This window comes from Trachypithecus francoisi, unplaced genomic scaffold (assembly GCF_009764315.1).
Source record: "Trachypithecus francoisi isolate TF-2019V2 unplaced genomic scaffold, Tfra_2.0 Lachesis_group0, whole genome shotgun sequence".
In the NCBI taxonomy this organism is placed as follows: Eukaryota; Metazoa; Chordata; class Mammalia; order Primates; family Cercopithecidae; genus Trachypithecus; species Trachypithecus francoisi.
In genome coordinates, this window is record NW_022681453.1 from 196,209,732 (window position 1) to 196,229,098 (window position 19,367).

Below are 19,367 nucleotides of genomic sequence, written 5' to 3' on the forward strand. Positions count from 1 at the left end.
GCCAACATGATGAAACCCGGTCTCTACTAAAAATACAAAACTTAGCCGGGCGTGATGGCGGGCACCTGTGGTCCCAGCTACTCGGGAGGCTGAGGCAGGAGAATGGGGTCCAGGACTTGGAGCTTGCGGTGAGCCGAGATCGCGCCACTGCACTCCAGCCTGGGCGACAGAGCGAGACTCCGTCTCAAAAAAAAAAAAAACAACTTAATTTAATGCTTAGTCTAATCCTCCACTACTGAGGGAGCAAGGCGGAGTTGTTCTGATGCGGAGCGTTGCCTGAAAGACGTTTTTGAAGAGGCATTTTAGAAATGCCCCTGGGAGGGTGGAGTAGGGGGCTGCTCCAGATTTGTGAGGTCCGTTTTAATTCCCCTTGAAAAGCTCATCATGTGGGCGGGGGCAAGCGCCCGGCTGCGCAGGGGGCACCAGGCTGCTGCCCGTCACGGGAACCGGCGGGGTCCGGGAGCCCCTTTCTCCGCCCACCCAGCGGTCCGGCCGCGCATGCGCCGAGCGGAGGGCCCAGTGTTGTCGGCTGGGAAATGGCGGCCGCGGGCTTGGTCGCGGTGGCCGCGGCGGCCGAGTACTCTGGCACCGTAGCGTCGGGAGGTAACCTCCCCGGTGTTCACTGCGGCCCAAGCTCCGGGGCAGGCCCCGGTTCTGGCCCGGGCTCGTGGAGCCGCTCTCTCGATCGAGCCCTGGAGGAGGCGGCGGTCACCGGGGTGCTGAGCCTGAGCGGCCGGAAACTGAGGGAGTTTCCCCGGGGAGCGGCCAACCACGACCTGACGGACACCACCCGGGCGGGTGAGCGGGGCGGGGGGCGCCTCTGCCCGCCGGAGACCGGGCGCCGGGAGCCGCCGCGGCCGGGGGAGGCGGATGCGGGGAGCTACGGGAGCTCGTCCTGTAGGCGCCGGGTCCGGACCCGGGTAACGGGGAGAAGCCGACGGCCCCAGCCCTCCGGGCCTGCGCCAGACCCGAGCCTGAGGAGAGGCGGCGGGCGGCGGCCTGTCTCGGGGAAGGGCGGCGGAGTGATTGATGGATGATTTTTTAGTCTTTCTGAGGAAACTCAGCTTCTGCCACGGCGGAGGGTAGACCCTTGTCCCGCCCGGTTTCTGCAGGCCCTTTCGGATTTGGGGTGCCGAATGGAGCTGCCCAGACGGGAACGTCAGCGCGAGCTCTTCAGAGATCCGAGCAGCAGGGCTGCGTTGTCCGGGAAGGGTCGGTCTCAGCCCTGGCGGTTTTCCGAAAGCAGTGTTGGGGTGTGTTTAAAGTGAACCCGAAAGCAGTGTTGGGGTGTGTGTGTTTGAACCCGAAAGCAGTGTCGGGGGTGTGTTTAAAGTGAACCCGAAAGAAGTGTTGGGGGGGTGTGTTTGAACCCGAAAGAAGTGGTGGGTGTATGCGTTTGAACCCGAAAGCAGTGTTGCGGGTGTGTTTAAAGTGAACCCGAACGCTGGAACTTTTCTTCGCCTCCATCCAGTTGACTTACAAAATAAATATACTTGTAAAAGTAGCCAGAACCCACCTTCCGACTCTTGAGTTTCCTCTCCCACTCCTCATGTCCTCCAAAATAAAAGTTGAAGAAAGCTCCTTAGAAAAGATAGTCTAACATATCTATGCTTGCTGTTCCTTTTTAAAGCATTACTTCGTGTTATGTATGTTTTCGAAAACAGGAAAGAGGATAAGAAAGCAGGTATTACTTGGCTTTCTTAGTTGTAGGGAACAGTGTCTGGTGCCTGAGTTGTTCATCATGTTTGCAGTGCGGTCATCACTGCTCACCGCAGCCTCCACCTCAGCCTCCTGAGTAGCTGGGACTACAGGCACGCGCCACCACGCCCAGCTGCTTTTGTGTGTGTGTGTGTGTGTATTTTTTTTTTTTGAGACGGTATCTTGCTCTTGTGGCCCAGGCTGGAGTGGAATGACACAATCTCGGCTCATTGCAACCTCTGCCCGCCGGGCTCAGGTGATCCTCCCACCTCAGCTCCCCGAGTAGCTGGGACTACAGGCGCCGCCACCATACCTGGCTAATTTTTGGATTTTTAGTAGAGACGGGATTTCACCTTGTTGGCCACGTTGGTCTCGAACTCCTGACCTCAGGTGATTTCGCCTACCTCGGCCTCCCAAAGTGTGGGATTACAGGCGTGAGCTACCGCATCCGGTCAATGTTTTGTACTTTTTTTTTTTTTTTTTTTTTTTTTTTTTTGGTAGAGATGGGGATTCGCTATGTTGCCCAGGCTGGTCTCCAACTCCTGGGCTCAAGCTATCCTCTGGCCTCAAGCTCACAGAAGGCTGGGATTACAGGCGTGAGCCACTGCGGCAGGCAGTACTTGGTGTCTTATTTTATTTTAAAATCTTAGATTGAGCACGTTTTCTATGCTTTGCAGCCATTAAAAGTTGATAAGTATTGCATATGATTCACTCATTTTGGAAAAATAAACAGAACTGTTAAACTAAATCAAGAAGCTGTTCTTTCCAAAGAAACTTTTGCTATAGCTTAAAATAGAAGAAATTAAATGCCTGCTTATTTAATCTCTTTCTGGAAACAGTTGAACTGAATATTTTTTAGTGAATTAAAGTTTCTTGCTAAGGTAAATATGAGCAGCCACTTGCCTTTTGTGTGTGTTCTGGTAGACAGCATCTAAAATTATCATTCATACCCCAGATTTCCTGCTTCTGTTTAGGAGATGGCTATATGGTATAGTGATTTCATATTGGTGTGAGTCATTTCAGTGTTAATACATCAAGCCTGAAGCTAAAGAACAAGTTAATTACAGGAGTCTGTCTATAGAGCTCATTATCTCACCTGCTTTTCAGTAGTTCTAGGAGCAATGTGTTGAGTCCTTAAGAAGTATTTTATTGACTAAGAAAATCCAAGTGCATTTATGGAGAATAATAAGTAATACCAAAGAGGTTTTTCCTTACTGTGCTCTGAGTTTTTAAGTGTGGTGTTGCCCACACTTTAATAGTTTTCTATAGAAACCACATTTTTTGGTTGACTTTTTATCTGGTCAAAAAGTGCAAAAAAGAAAAAGATTACAAGGTATTTTATAACCTATTAGACTAGATTCATTTCTAACGTGTAGTAATATTGCTTATGAAATATAAAAAATATTTGGCAGACCTTGATCATTACCCAGTCTCTGAATTGTTTTAAACATAATGCTGATGACATCATTTATTGAGTATTCACTCTTTGTGATTCATTGTGTTAGATATTTTGAAATATATTGCCTTGTTAAATGCACACAACAATTTGTGGATTAAATATTATCCCCACTTTACATGTGAGGGATCACCTAGAGAAAGGCATATGGCTATTACCACTACATGGTATCAGTGGTAGAATTTAGGCCCAGGTTGTAGCTATTACCACTATACGGTATCAGTGGTAGAATTTTGGCCCGGATTATAGCTATTATCACTATATCGTATCAGTGGCAGGTTCATCTAACTCTGTTCTTTCCACTGTACCGTGCAGCCTCTTCATGTAGAAATAGGTATTGCTGTTCCTGTTTTTACAGATGGTGGTAAACCAGCATTTAGAGATGTTCAATGATTTGCTCAAAGATCTGTGGCTAAAGGACAGAGGAGGGGTATTAGCCATGATTTTACTCTAGTTTGAGGTGACTCCATAGTCTGTTTTTATGGCAGGTACTTTGATTCATTCAGGACCAACTTATGGTAGTTATTGGGTAGCTTAGACCTTATAGAAATTTGAAGCCACGTAAAATCAGTTGAATGTTAGCATATAAAAGCTGCCTTGCATACTGTTCCGTCATCATGTGCAGCGGGTACATGGTAGAGCTGTTGTCCTTTGAATTCGTATCCTAGGGAACAGCATGTATTACCCATATTTATAATTAGACATGATTTTGAATTTATTGGGAACGTTTTCTTGAGACTTTCTGTGCTGTTGATTTTAAAAGGTTAATCTGGCCGGGCCCAGTGGCTCTCGCCTATAATCCCAGCACTTTGGGAGGCCAAGGTGGGCGGATCCCCTGAGATCGGAAGTTCCAGACCAGTCTGGCCAACATGGCGAAACCCGGTCTCTACTAAAAATACAAAAATTAGCCAGGTATGATGGCGGGTGTTTGTAATCCCAGCTACGTGAGAGGCACAAGACTCACTTGAACCCAGGAGGCGGAGGTTGCAGTGAGCTGAGATTGTGCCGCTGCGCTCCAGCCTGGGCGACAGAGTAAGTGCTAGCTCAAAAAAAAAAAAAAAAAAAGAAAAGAAAGAAAAATGAAAAAGGTTAATCTTTTGGAAAAGGGGAATATTTGTTTGGGAATGGGTGACTTGATACAGCGGACAAGAAGTCACAGAAGCCTTCTTGAAGCAGAAAGGATAGAACTTGGATTTGGGCAAGCAGAAACAAGAAGGAAAGCCATTTTTAGGCAGTGGTGGACAGCATGCAAAAAATGTCAGAGTATAAGGGACATCAGTTAATTTTGCCAGTCCATCATTCAATCCCTTCTGGTAACAGGACTCCCATTTTCCTAGGGAACCACCCTCTCAGTTAAGTGAACCCCACCCTGACATAGGGTATGCCAGTGACTCAGGCCCAGCTCATGGTCAGTCTACAGTCCATTGCTCTGGCCATAGTGATTGTTCAGAGGTGGGCACATTTTGCAGTGAGCACAGATAAGTAACTGAATTTTTTGTTGAACTCTTGAGAAAGAGGCATGCTTTGAGTCCTGGGGTTGCTGAGAGAATAGGATGTGAGCCTGGAAGTTACCAATAAGTGGAAAGCAGAGCCCAAAGACGGAGACAGTGAGACCAACTTCTGATGGCAGTGTTTGTACCTTTGGGTCAGCCGCCATGCTTAAAGTCAGTGCTATCTCTGTACTTTCAAATGATGTGAGCTAGTAAATTCTCCTTTCTGCTCAAGGTGAGTAAAAAATTTTTTTTGTTTTTGAGACAGAGTCTTGCTCTGTCGCCCAGGCTGGAGTGCAGTGGCGTGATCTCGGCTCACTGCAAATTCTGCCTCCCAGGTTCAAGCGATTCTCCTGCCTCAGCCTCCTGAGTAGCTGGGATTACAGGCGCCCGCCACCACGCCTGGCTAATTTTTATATATACAGTAGAGACGGGGTTTCAGCATATTGGCCAGGCTGGTCTCGATCTCCTGACCTTGTGATCCACCCGCCTCGGCCTCCCAAAGTGCTGGGATTATAGACGTGAGCCACCGCACCCGGCCAGAATTTTTTGATGATAAAAAGGTCCTGACTAATACAGTGAAACCGCCCATGATGATACTGTGGTGAGACCAATTTGGTCAAAATAAATTACTGGATTAGCGAATATAAGAGCTGCCTTTCACATGTGAGGAAGCTAGATAGCTGATAGGTTTAGAGACAGGTCAGCATTCATTCAACAGATAATTCTTGACTAAAGGATTTTGGCAGTTAGTGTACAAAGAGGACCAAGACATCCTCTGCCCTGAAAGAAGTCAAGGGATCTAATGGGAAGATAGACAGGTGGAAGGATTGTTGGAATTGGATCATAGCTAAACTTTTATGTTTTAGGCATTATGCTGGGTAATGTAGAGGACACAAACATGAGGCCTTATGAATGTTTTTAAATCTAGTAGTCTGGTTGGGTAGCTGCATAGTAGAAAGCTGTGAGGGAATGAAATCCTGGTACACTGAGATTATACTGGGAAATGAAAATGTACAAATGCTGACTGAATTTATTTAAGAAATAAAGGACAGAAGGAGTCCAAGATAACTGTTAAAACTGTAAGACTAGAAAGATAGTAGTGCTATTGCTTATAATAGTAGCTGACATTTATTGAGGTCTTAACATATTCCATATATATTATATATAAAACATGAACAAAAACAACCATAGTGAGTTTTTGACCCCATTTTACATGTGAGAAAATTGAGGCTCAGGAGATTAATTTGATCAAGGTCTCATAGCTAGTAAGTGACAGAACTAGGATTCAATTTCTGATACATTTGACCCTAAAACTTGTGTTATTGATCAATAATTATACCGACAAGTTAGGTTCCTATAATTTCTTTGGCTTGCCCAATATCTTTGAAGGGTTGGTAGCATATCTAGTGAATCATGTGGGACAAATAGAAACAAATAGAAACTAGAGTTTTAGAATGTAGAGTGAGACTTTGGGAGGCTGAGGTGGGTGGATCACGAGGTCAGGAGTTCAAGACCAGCCTGGCCAACATGGTGAGACCCTGTCTTTACTAAAAATACAAAAAAATTAGCTGGGCACGGTGGCACACGCCTGTAATCCCAGCACTTTGGGAGGCCGAGGCGGGATCACCCAAGGTCTGGAGCTCAAAACCAGCCTGGCCAATATGGTGAAACCCCTTCTCTACTAAAAATACAAAAAATTAGCCGGGTGTGGTGGTGGGCACCTGTAATCCCAGCTCCTTGGGAGGCTGAGGCAGGAGAATTGCTTGAACCCTGGAGGCGGAGGTTGTGGTGAGCCAAGATTGTACCACTGCACTCCAGCCTGGGCAACAAGAGCAAAACTCCGTCTCAAAAAAAGAAGAGTAGAGTGAAGTTAAGGCTGTGGAATAAATTCAAGAGAGTCATAGAGTTTATAAGATTCTTGGAGGAAGAACGTAGAGAATGGAAAAGGTAGGCACTGCCAACTCAGGGAGATACCAGCATTTTAAAAGGTGGAAAGAGGAATCAGTCTGGGAAAAAACAAAAACAGAAAAAAGAAAAAAGATTCAGTAACTAGGTCTGTACTAGAATTCACAGAATCCTAAAACTGGGCCAGGCGCAGTGGCTCACACCTGTAATCCCAACACTTGGGGAGGCCGAGGCAAGTGGATCACCTGAGGTCAGGGGCTCGAGACCAGTCTGCCCAACATGGTGAAACCCCGTCTCTACTAAAAATACAAAAATTAGTTGGTTGCCATTGGCGGGCGCCTATAATCCCAGCTACTCAGCAGACAGGCAGGGGAATTGCTTGCGCTGGGGAGGTGGAGGTTGCAGTGAGCCAAGATGCTGCCTCTGCACTCCAGCCTGGGCAACAGAGCTAGACTCCATTTCAAAAAGAAAAGAAAAAGAAAAGAAAAATCCTAAAACCGGAAGGAACCATAGTGACCTTCTGAGTTATTTCACAAATGAGAAGCAATCTGAAGCTGGGTGCAGTGGCTCACGCCTGCAATCCTAGCACTTTAACACTTTGAAAGGCTGAGGCCGGTGGATTGCTTGAGCCCAGGGGTCAGAGATCAGCCTAGGCAACATTGCAAACCTCATCCCTTAAAAAAATATGAAAATTAGTTTTGGTGGAATGCACCTGTAGTCGCAGCTACCTGGGAAGCTGAGGTGGGAGACTGAGTCTGCAGTGAGTGGAGATGGCGCCACTGCTCTCCAGTGTGGGCAACAGAGTGAGACCCTGTCTCAAAAAATAAATAAATAAAAATAAAAGAGAAGCAATCTCAGATTAAATGATATTCTTAAGGTTATATAGTGAGGTGATACTGTTTTACAGAAGGCAAATAAGAGTCATAGCTGAAGCTTGAAGAAAACTCTTGAATGAAATACAGAAAACAAGAAACCAAAGACTCAACATTGGGGTAAAGCCTACAGGTGAGAGCAGGATGCTGTGGGGAGGTGGACTGAGGTTACACACAAAACAAGGAAACACATTGACATGTAGCAGGTGAACCAAAGTAATGCGGTGTTATTGGAGCTATGAGAAAATTTTCAAGAAATTGATACTTTCTAGGTAAGAAGGATGAGGACTGCTAAAATGCCATTTAATTTTCCAAGGCGGCAGTCTGTAACTCACAAAATTATGGTTTCATTAGTCTTGGAAATACGTACTAGAGTACCAGGTCTTAATTTGAGATTGTGTTTTTTCTTGGATCCTTGTTTATGTCTATTTTGTAACAGTTGCAGTATATGCACTATGAATTTTTCTAGCACTGTGCTGTCTAGTATGGTAGCAACTAGTCGTAAGTGGTTATTAAAATAGAAATGTAAAACTCGATTCTTCATTTGCAGTAGCCACATTTCGAGTGCTTACTAGCCACATATGTCATTTTGGACAGTACCTTGGACCCACCTCCTCTCTGTCATGTCGGACAGCACAGATAATAGAACTTTCTCATCACTGCCGGAAGTTATGTTGGACAGTATGTTAGACTCCCCTGGGATTGTTTTTAAAAGGGAAGGGGAGGTAGTAGGATGGTTTCTTTAGGGGAGGCAAGATGATGAACCATAGATGACCATCAGACCAGTGTTGAGGGTAGGGGAGTGGCAGCAGTGTTGGGGCCAAGGATTTCCCAGGTTCCAGTTCCTTTTACAGTGGCTGTATTTGGGAGCTGGATGGTTAACGTTACTTCATATTGTAACATCAAGTATGACTTTAAGTGGTATGGTTATATACATGTTTCTCATTCTTTGCAATTCATTTGTGAAATATCCCAGTTGTGCTTGGGAAAAATGTATGGTCAGTGTGGTAATTCACACAAAGGAATATTATTTTGAATTCCTGAAGCAGCTGGCAATATCAAATGAGGTGTGACTAATTTTAGAATCAAATTAGTCTTAAAAATTTAAAGCATTTCCTTATTCACTCTTAACTTTCTTCTTTGCTTTTCACAATTTCTAAATTTTTGTTGTTTGAAGGAAGTCTTAAACCTTGGATTTAAACTGGTTTAACTTACTTCTTATTTAAAGACTGGGTAATAGATTTTCCCATTAAAAACAGGTTTTTGACTAGGTGCGGTGTGGCTCATGCCTGTAATCCCAGCACTTTGTGAGGTCGAGGTGGGTGGATCACCTGAGGTCAGGAGTTTGAGACCACCCTGTCCAACATGGTGAAACCCCATCTCTACTAAAAATACAAAAATTAGCCGGCTGTGGTGACGCGTGCCTGTAATCCCAGCCTCAGCTACTCGGGAGGCTGAGGCAGAATTGCTTAACCCTGGAGGCAGAGGTTGCAGTGAGCCGAGATTGCATTACCGCACTCCATCCTGGGTGACAGAGTAAGACTCCGTTAAAGCAAACAAACAAAAAGAACAAACAGGCTGGGTGCAGTGGCTTACGCCTGTAATCCCAGCACTTTGGGAGGCCGAAGCGGGTGGATCCTGAGGTCAGGAGTTCAAGACGAGCCTGGCCATGATGGTGAAACCGTTTCTACTAAAACTACAAAAAAAAAAAAAAAAAAAAAAAATTAGCCAGGCGTGCTGGCAGGTGTTTGTAAACTCAGCTACTCGGGAGGCTGAGGAATCGCTTGAACCCTGGTGGTGGAGGTTGCAGTGAGCTGAGATCACACTGATCACCCCACTATACTCCACTCCAGCCTGGGCGACAGAGTGAGACTCTGTCTCAAAAAAACAAAAAACAAAAAAACCCCACAGTTTTAAAAAAATGATTTTCGTATCATAGAGAGTGGGAAGGTCAGCCACAGTCTTCTTTTTTTTTTTTTTTTTTGAGACGGAGTCTCGCTCTATCGCCCAGGCTGGAGTGCAGTGGCCGGATCTCAGCTCACTGCAAGCTCCGCCTCCCGGGTTTATACCATTCTCCTGCCTCAGCCTCCCCAGTAGCTGGGACTACAGGCGCCCGCCACCTCGCCCGGCTAGTTTTTTGTATTTTTTAGTAGAGACGGGGTTTCACCGTGTTAGCCAGGATGGTCTCGATCTCCTGACCTCGTGATCCGCCCGTCTCGGCCTCCCAAAGTGCTGGGATTACAGCTTGAGCCACCGCGCCCGGCCCAGCCACAGTCTTCTTAAGATTTCCAATAAATGCAACAGATTATATCCAGAATATTTATAGAATTTCTACAAACAAGAAAAAGACAACCCAGTAGAAAACTGAGAAAACACTTGAACTAGTACTTTACTAAAGAGGAATTCCAAATGGCCAATAAATATTTGAAAAGGTGCTCAACCTCATCAGTAATCAAGAGAATAGAAAATAAAACCACAGTGGGTACTATAAAAGTTGATGATTCCAAGTACTGGAAAGAACGTGGAGCAGTGGAGACTCTCATCCAATGCTGTGGGAGCTTGTGGGAGTGTGAACTGGTGCCTCAACTTTGAAAATGCTTTGGAACGATCCAGGAAGGTTTAACATACATATAATACATATAAATACATATATTTATACATATTCTGTGACCCAGAAATTCCACTCTGAGATATATCCCTCAGAGAAAGTTGTGTGTGTGTATACCAGGATATATAGCATGTATAAGACTGTCCATAGCATTATTTGTATTTGACAAAATAGAAACAACTTGAGTGATGATCACCAGTAGAATGGATAAATCAATTGTGTGGCAATGAATGAGCTGGCCGGGTGTGGTGGCTCATGCCTGTAATCGCAGCACTTTGGGAGGCTGAGGCGGGGGGGATCACAAGGTCAGGAGTTCGAGACCAGCCTGACCAACATGGTGAAACCCCGTCTCTACTAAAAATACAAAAAGTTATCTGGGCGTGGTGGCAGATGCCTGTAATTTTAGGTACTCAGGAGGCTGAGGCAGGAGAATCGCTTGAACCTGGGAGGCGGAGGTTGCAGTGAGCTGAGATCACACCACAGCATTCTAGCCTGGGTGACAGAGTGAGACTCTATCTCAAAAAAAAAAATAAGAAAATGAATGAGCTATAACTAGATGCAGTTGCAGGAATGAACCTTAGAAACATCATGTCGAGAAAGTGAAGTGTGAAGCATAATATATATAGTACAAATATATTTAGTAAAGTTCAAAAACAAAAAAATGTAAGTGCTAAAAGTATGAAGAAAAGGAAATAATTACCATAAAAATCAGGACGATGGTTCCCTCTAGGGGAGGAGCAAAAGGCTGTGATTAGGAAAGGGGGCTTTGTGTTGGGGGTCAGGGATGTATTTCTGAAGTATTGGAAATACTCTGTTTCATGACCTTGGTGGTGATTATATGGTTGTTCATGTTTTACTTTTTAAAAATTGAATTGTACGTTTATGATTTATTCACTTTTCATTTATGTTCTACTTTTGTTGAGGCTGACTTCCTCATTGTTAACTCATGTATTTCTCATGGCCATCTCTTTTTAAATTCTCTTCCTTTCTCTCTACCATCCTCCTCCCCAGTTAGGCAGTTACTGTTTCCCTAATACCCTGTGCACATTTTTCTATTGTCACAGTACACAATATCATCTTTTCTTCTACTAGATCGGCAGCTTCTTGAAGGAAGTATATTAGTTTTCTGTTGCTAAGTAGCAAGTTATTACAACTTTAACAGCTTAAAACACCACCCATTTATTATAGTTCCATAGGTTAGGAGTCTGGACTCAGCTGAACTCAAGGTTCCGCAAGACTGAAATTAATGTGTTGACAGGCTGGGCTCTTACCTGGAGGCTTTGGGGAACAGTTTGCTTCCAAGCTCATTCAAGTTTTGGCAGAATTCAGTCTTTGTGGTTATAAAACTGAGGTTCTCATTTCCTTTCTGGTTGTCAGCCTCAGGCCACTCTCAGGTCCTGGAGGCCACCTGCATTCTTACAACGTGGCCCTCTCTATCCTCAAGCCAGCATTGGCGTGTCATCAAGCACTTCTCGTGCTTCCAATTTCTCAGACTTCCTCTGCTGCTGCTATCCACAGCGTTCATGTGATGAGACTGGGTTTACCAAGATTGTGTCTCTTTTGATTAATTCTAAAGTCAACTGATTAGTAAACTTCATGACATCTGCAAAATCCCCTCTTCCACATAAGGAAGATACTCGGGTTATGAGATCCTGTATTCACAGTTCCAGGGATTTGAGTGGTGTCTTCGTCCATTTTGTGCTGCTATTACAGCATACCACAGACTGAGTAGTTTATAATGGGTAGAAATTTGTTGGCTCACAGTTTTGGAGGTTGGAAAGATCAAGATCTAGGTGCTGCCATCTAGTGAGGGCCTTCTTGCTGTGTTACATTTTGTTGAAGATTTTTGCATCTGTGTTCATCAGTGATAGTGGCTTTTGTATTTTTATTTTTTGTGTCTGGCTTTGGTATCAGGGTAATGCTGGCCTCGTAAACTGAGTTTGGAAGTATTCCCTTCTCTTCAGTTTTTTTAAAGAGTTTGAGAAGGATTGTTACTGGTTCTTCATATGTTTGGCAGAATTCAGCAGTGAAACCATGGTTTTTCTTTGGTGAGAGACTATTACTAATTCAGTCCTTACTCATTAATCTGTTCAGATTTTGTTTCTTCATGATTCAATCTTGGCAGGTTGTATGTTCCTAGGAATTTATGCGTTTCTTCTGAGTTATCCAGTTTGTTGGCGTATAACTTTTGAGTGTTTGTTGAATGAATGGATGGGTGAATGAGAAGGTGAAAAGAAGTGATTGAGAGCCTCTTCACTTTCATAGCTTTGGGAATAGTGACACCTGACTGCACTATAAAGTAACTGGTTTCAGTGGGGACCCTGGTGGTTTCAATGATACGTAGAATTCAATCAGAACATTCTCAAGGATAATACTAGTGAGTATGCTTCTCTTTGGTGTGAAAAAGTCAAGCATTCAGAACTTTTTACATTGGTGTCATAGAGGATAAGAGATGATGTTACATGTGCTAAGAGTTTGTCTCTCAAAATAAATGTCAATTTCTAGGTATTTGGAAACTTTCACAATAGATTCATTGATTATAATAAAAGGAATAAAAATGTTAAACCTTATATGGAGTGAAGGAGGCTTTCTGTTTATCCCGTGTTTTCAACTTTGGTAGTTACATAAGTCTCACTTGTGTAAGGAAAATCTTAGTCAGATAATGTGGTTATGCTTCTTTTAGCCTAGAAAATTGGTGGCTTCTGGCCATCCATTATCAAGTGACAAGCTGTAGCATATTGCTTCTCAGGCTTTGGTGTTGTGCATAAAATCACCTGGGGCACTTTAAAAAAAATGCTTGTCCCTGGGTCTGATTCCTAGAGAGACTGAGATCTGGGGTGGAGTCCATTAAACTACATTTTTAACAAGCATCCTGACAGTACTAGGTGCAGGTGGTTAAGAACCACTTGAAAAATACTTCCTTAGAATTTGCTACTTTAAGCCAGGTGTGGTGATTTGTGCCTGTAATCCCAGCTACTTAGGAGACTGAGGCATGAAAATCACTTGAACCTGGGAGGTGGAGGTTGCAGTGAGCTGAGATTGCACCACTGCACTCCAGCCTGGGCCACAGAGTGAGACTGTTTTTTGTTTTTTGGGTTTTTTTTTTTTTTTTTAAATAGAATTTGCTCCTTTACTCTAAAAGTTATTTTGGAGGGTAGTAGTTTTTCACAGCCGGTTCTATGGCATGCCATATGGGTTCGCCGGCCCTTGTGAGAAATGCAGAATTGCAGGCCTCGTCTCAGAATAAGAATCTGCATTTGCATTTCAGCTTAAGAAGCACTGCTCTCACGTTAACCAGGTCACTCTTTTTCCAAAGGGTCTCAGTAAGTAAATAATTGGCCTTAGTTAATTTAACCCCATATGATATGGGGCGACCAAATTGAATACTTTCAACATCAGTCTATTAAAAAATGAAAAGGAGCTGGGCGGGGTGGCTCATGCCTCTAATCCCAGCACTTTGGGAGGCTGAGGCAGGCGGATCACTTGAAGTCAGGAGTTCAAGACCAGCCTGACCAACATGGTGAAAAAACCCTATCTCTACCAAAAAATACAAAAATTTGCCAGGAGTGGTGGCGTGCACCTCTAAGTTAGTTCTAGCTACTAGGGAGGCTGAGGTGGGAGAATTGCTCGAACCGCAGAGGTGGAGGTTGCAGTGAGCCAAGATTGTGCCACTGCATTGGGCGACACAGTGAGACCCTGTATCCAAAAAAAAAAAAAACCACACATTTTGGGGGTGGCAATAAGCAAAGAAGAAAGGTATGTTCCTAGGATATGATGCGCTGGACATACCATGGATATGTACATGGCTAGAGTTTGATGTTAGCAAGCCCTTTTAGACTGGCCTTGCCTCAGCTGCACCCCTCCTTAAGTTATACTGGAAAATAAAAAAGCCTTCTAATGTCCTCCTAACAGGTGTGGTAAGGATCCAGAGTGCAGAAATCCCATTGTGTATCCAGAGCTCAATTATCTTGTCCTCACTCCTATCCTGAGGACTGGGGCTTTCTACCCAAAATTGTTATACCAGAAACAGGGCTCTATTTCTCACTGGTGTATTTGTTTCTAGTACCTACTTTTGAAAGACTATTACTTGTTCAGTTGCTTATCTTGCTTTTGAAGACAATGTTTAGTAACACGAGGAACTACAAACATTCTTGTGGTCAAATCAACAGTGACCATCATAGATTTGTTAATTTTGCTGTTTTATCATAATACTTGTAGTTAGTAAACACTTCCTTATTTTCTAACATAAGAATGACAAATAGAACCTAAAGGTATTTCCAGTAGAATTTATCTGTGCCTTGATTCTCCACTCCTTTATTTTATTTTATTTTTCATTTTTTTTTTGAGACAGAGTGTCACTTTGTTGCCCAGGCTGGAGTATAGTGGTATGATCGTGGCTCACTGCAACCTCCGCCTCCTGGGTTCAAGTGATTCTCCTGCCTCAGCCTCCCGAGTAGCTGGGACTTCAGGTGTGCGCCACCACTCCCGGCTAATTTTATTTATTTATTTATTTATTTATTTTGAGATAGAGTCTCGCCCTGTCGCCCAGGCTGGAGTGCAATGGCGTGATCTCGGCTCACTGCAACCTCCACTTCCCGGGTTCAAATGATTCTCCTGCCTCAGCCTCCCAAGTAACTGGAATTATAGGCGTCTCCGACCACGCCCAGCTAGTTTTTGTATTTTCAGTAGTGATGGGGTTTCACCATATTGGCCAGGCTGGTCTCGAACTCCTGACCTAGTGATCCACCCACCTCGGCCTCCCAAAGTGTTGAGATTACAAGCGTGAGCCACCACGCCTGGCCACTAATACTTGTATTCTTAGTAGAGATAGGGTTTCACAATGTTGACCAGGATAGTCTTGATATCTTGACCTCGTGATCTACCCACCTTGGCCTCCCAAAGTGCTGGGATTACAGGCGTGAGCCACCGCGCCCGGCCTCCACTCCTTTTTTCACACAAGAAGGGGTTTTTCCATAATACGTATTGATTTTTTCATAGTACCCTTCATATTACCTTTTCTTTTTAGTATCTTTATGAATCTGAGAGATTCAGAATGTTGACAACTGACTGTACTTGCTGCATTCCATACTCGCATATCATTGCTTAAACTGTGTGTGGCAAAACTTCTTTCCTATTCCGACGTTGATTACTACTGATAACCTGGAAATTATATTCCAAAAACAAAAAGATTTTCTAGGTTCATCTTGTTTTCCCCTCTCCTAACAAAGCGGTTATCCTTAAGGAGCCTTGGTACCTTTTAGTGAGCAATAGGATCCAGGACTACAGCCTGTCTCCTGGAGCTCATTGTCTAACATTTCACATGGCAACTGATACCAGACAAGATAGCAATAAAGACAGTTTAGCTTATTTCATCTGAAGGAACAGGAGCCTTTCAAAATCATGAATGTGGTCAATTTTAACCCTTATTTGACCAAATTCTTTTTTTACCCTAATATAGAAGCTTTTGGATTGATACTCATTTATGATCCGTGTTACCAACTTTTCCCATTTTCATTCCCAGCATAGTCACATTTTATGGGCTGTGTTAGTATATGTTATACCAAAGTATATTTTGAATTAAAATACTATCAAAAGTTTTAGAAATATCAACATTTAAATGTCACCTTGTGATTGCTCATTTTTAATAAATCTCCTTTTTGTGATGCCACTGAGCCCATATATTTGAAAGCTCCTAAATTTTACTTACCTGGGTTTACTCAGTATAGTCAGTCTGATTTCCTGTCCCTGTTCAGCAGATAATTCAAGGCCAGTTTCATCAAGGATTTATTTTCTTTCTTTAAACAAAGGATTACTTATGAAATGTATGCATGATGACTTTCTAGCATAAACCTGAGTTACTTAAACTAACATACTAGATCATCTAACAGCCATTACTTAATTTCAAGGTAAAATAATTTTATTATTTAGAATACATAGTACTTAATTATTTCACAAAACCTGTGCTTCTATGAGCAGGAGTGGTCTTTGCAGAATGCAGTCGATGTCTTGCTGTCTTACGTTATGCTGCCATGTCCAAAAGGCAGTTCTTTTCATTTCCAGAGGTCTTGGTATGACAGGTAACTTTCCACTTTGCTTAACTTGTTATTTTATTAGAGTATGTATCAAAGGTTTGAATTATTTTTATTCTCACATTTTTCTGGAGGAAGAAACCTTCCTGCAACATACAACTATATCACAGTTGCAACCTCTTTTTTTTTTTTTTTTTTTGAGACGGAGTCTTGCTCTGTCGTCCAGGCTGGAGTGCAGTGGCCGGATCTCGGCTCACTGCAAGCTCCGCCTCCCGGGTTTATGCCATTCTCCTGCCTCAGCCTCCCGAGTAGCTGGGACTACAGGCGCCCGCCACCACGTCCGGCTAGTTTTTTGTATTTTTTTTTTTAGTAGAGATGGGGTTTCACCGTGTTAGCCAGGATGGTCTTGATCTCCTGACCTCGTGATCCGCCCGTCTCGGCCTCCCAAGTGCTGGGATTACAGGCTTGAGCCACCGCGCCCGGCCCACAGTTGTAACTTCTTAGTAATATTGTGTTCAAGTTTCTTAGTACATTTTCCAAATGTGGGCGAACACAGAGACACACACAGATCGTTACAAACCCAATCATTTAGTTTCTCTCAGGAGGAAGCAAACAACTATTGCTCTTAGTTGTAAATATTCAAATCATTTTCTTGGACTAGAAATCTTGACCTATTCTGCCAGTTTACCGTTCTCTTGGACACACTGTAGCTGCCACAGAGCACTGTTCTCAAAGTGTGGTTCCTAGGCCAGCAGCAGCAGCACCTAGGACATTGTTAGAGGTTTACATTATTATCCAATAATGGATAATACCTCAGACATGTGGTATCAGAAATTCCAGGGTAGGCCTGAGCAGTCTGTTTTAACAAGCCCTCCAGGTCAGTCTGATGCCTGCTGAAGCTGGATAACCACTGCTGTGAAATGTAGAAAATCTCATGGTAATTGTATAATTTATTTATAAAAAATTCCCAACAAATTTAGTGTAGTAATTACTTTTGACTGTTCACAGAGAAATTTATCTAAATTTTAGACTTCCAATTTTGGAGGACTAGTATTTTTAAATCTTCATGGTTAAAGCTTTGCATCTGGAAGTCCTATCCTAGTGCATTGCTTTTTGCTATGTGGAAACTGTGACCTTTGGTTACATCATTCCCCCCAACCCATATTGTTTTGTTAAAAACCTGAAAAGCTTCCTGTTACTTTTTAGGCATCATTTTGGGGTGGGGGAGGGATAAAGCGCGTACCATAATATGAAACATTTTATTAAAAGCTTTATTGCCGGACACAGCGGCTTACGCCTGGAATCCCAGCACTTCGGGAGGCCAAGGCAGGTGGATCACGAGGTCAGGAGTTCGAAACCAGCCTGGCCAACATGGCGAAACCCTGTCTCTACTGAAAATACAAAAATTAGCTGGGCATGGTAGTGGGCACCTGTAGTCCCAGCTACTCGGGAGGCTGAGGCAGGAGAATGGCGTGAACCCGGGAGGCAGAAGTTGCAGGGAGCTGAGATTGCGCCACTGCACTCCAGCCTGGGTGACAGAGCGAGACTCTGTCTCAACAACAAAAAAATGTATTAAATACTTTTAAAAAATTATAATGATCTCCCTACTGCTACCTCTCTCCCTAGGAGAATAAAAGAATAAAAATTCCAGGAGATATTGAAAGGTGGTAGGGCAGGGATCCTGCGTAAGACTCAGAAAATAGCCCCCATTTCTTCCCATTGTAATTTTTTTTTTTTTTTTTGAGATGGGGTCTTGCTCTGTCACTCAGGCTGGAGTGCAGTGGTGTGATCTCAGCTCATTGCAACCTCCGCCTCCTGGGTTGAAGCGATTCTCCTGCCTCAGCCTCCTGAGTAGCTGAGACTACAGGCGCCCCCACCATGCCTGGCTAATTTTTGCATTTTTAGTAGAGACGGGGTTTCACCATGCTGGCCAGGCTGGTCTCAAACTCCTGACCTCATGATCTGCCTGCATCAGCCTCCCAAAGTGCTGGAGGATTACAGGCGTAAGCCCCCGTGCCCAGCCCCCGTTATAATTTTTTTTTAACTTCTCTCTCTTAAGATCTGAAGAAAAATCCAGTGCAGTGGCATGGCGGAGTGCAAGCATACCATAGTTAACTAACCTATAATCTCTATGCATCTTAAAGGTGATATTAAGTAAGAATCTCTGTGTCTGAAGAGGTAGTTTAATGATGGTATCTAATATTTGCACTAAATGATAACTCTTTCAAAATCCCTCATTTTTACTGGGATAATGCAGCTGCCTGTTAGTCACTTACCTGTTTTTCAGCATTTTAAAATAATTTATAGTATAGTGCTTTGTACAGAAGACCTAGTATACTTATGCATGGACTTTGAATTCAGAGAAATCTAGGTTTGTGTATAGTAAGAGACTGAACTGTCTCTTACTAGCCTTGTGTGACTCATAGGAAAGTTTTCTAACCTTCGTAAATGGCGGTTTCCTCATCTGTGCAATGTCTACCTCATAAGGAGGGTTTGTAGATTAAATGAGATTATAGCCATATGGAGCAATAAAGGTTCCAGTGCATATATGTGCTTAGCAAATGTTAGTTTTTTAAAAATTTTCACCTTTCTTTTCCTTCCTCTGCTTGCTTCAGTGCTGTATTTTTTTAGTTAGTAAAAATATATTCTCTGCCTGTGTTTCAGTCACTGTTCTAGGCATGGATATAGCTTTTGAATTATGCTCTTTGAATGTTAAATAAACCAAGTCCAGTTTGTTATAACATGTTTTTAGGCCAGGCATGGTGGCTCACGCCTGTAATTCCAGCACTTTGGGAGGCTGAGGTGGGAGGATTGCTTGAGGCCAGGAGTTTGAATCAGTCTGGGCAACATAGTGAGACACTGGTTTCTACAAAAAGTAATCAAAATTAGCTGGGCATGGTGCCATGCATCTGCAGTCCCAGCTACTTGGGAAGATGAGGCAGGAGGATGGCTTGAGCTCAGGTGTCTGAGCCTGCAGTGAGCTGTGATTGCATCACTGTATTTCCCCCTGGGGGACAGAGTGAGAGATTATTTCCGAAAATAGTGCGCTGGGGAGGGTGGAGAGGAAGTAATAGTTAAAAAAAAAATTAAAGCTTTTAGTTTTGTTATTCTTACTTTACATTTCATTATGATGTAAAATGTATATAAGAGGATTAAATGGCTGTATTGTAACTGCCATGATCCTAAACTGACATCTTCCTTCTGATATGAACAGTGAAGATAGTTGACTGGTTACTACTAGTAGTTAATATCATGTTTTCCTGGAGTTTTCGCTGAAGTCGTTTTTGTCATGTATCGTTTAGTTCC

At 43.4% G+C, this 19,367-nt stretch overlaps 1 protein-coding gene across 15 annotated transcripts in view; it reads left to right on the top strand.

The window, feature by feature from the left end:
- The first annotated feature begins 486 nt into the window (after positions 1 to 486).
- LRCH3 (leucine rich repeats and calponin homology domain containing 3) overlaps positions 487 to 19,367 on the top strand; it is a 117,648-nt gene continuing 98,767 nt past the window's right edge. For 7 of the 15 annotated variants that reach the window (XM_033213255.1, XM_033213254.1, XM_033213256.1 and 4 more), the window contains exon 1: positions 489 to 798. In XM_033213255.1, coding sequence (XP_033069146.1) covers positions 537 to 798 — 262 coding nt within the window. In that variant the 5' untranslated portion in view covers positions 489 to 536. Of the gene's footprint in view, positions 799 to 19,367 lie in introns of all 15 variants that reach the window. The other 8 variants (XM_033213245.1, XM_033213258.1, XM_033213259.1 and 5 more) reach the window with 3 other exon arrangements.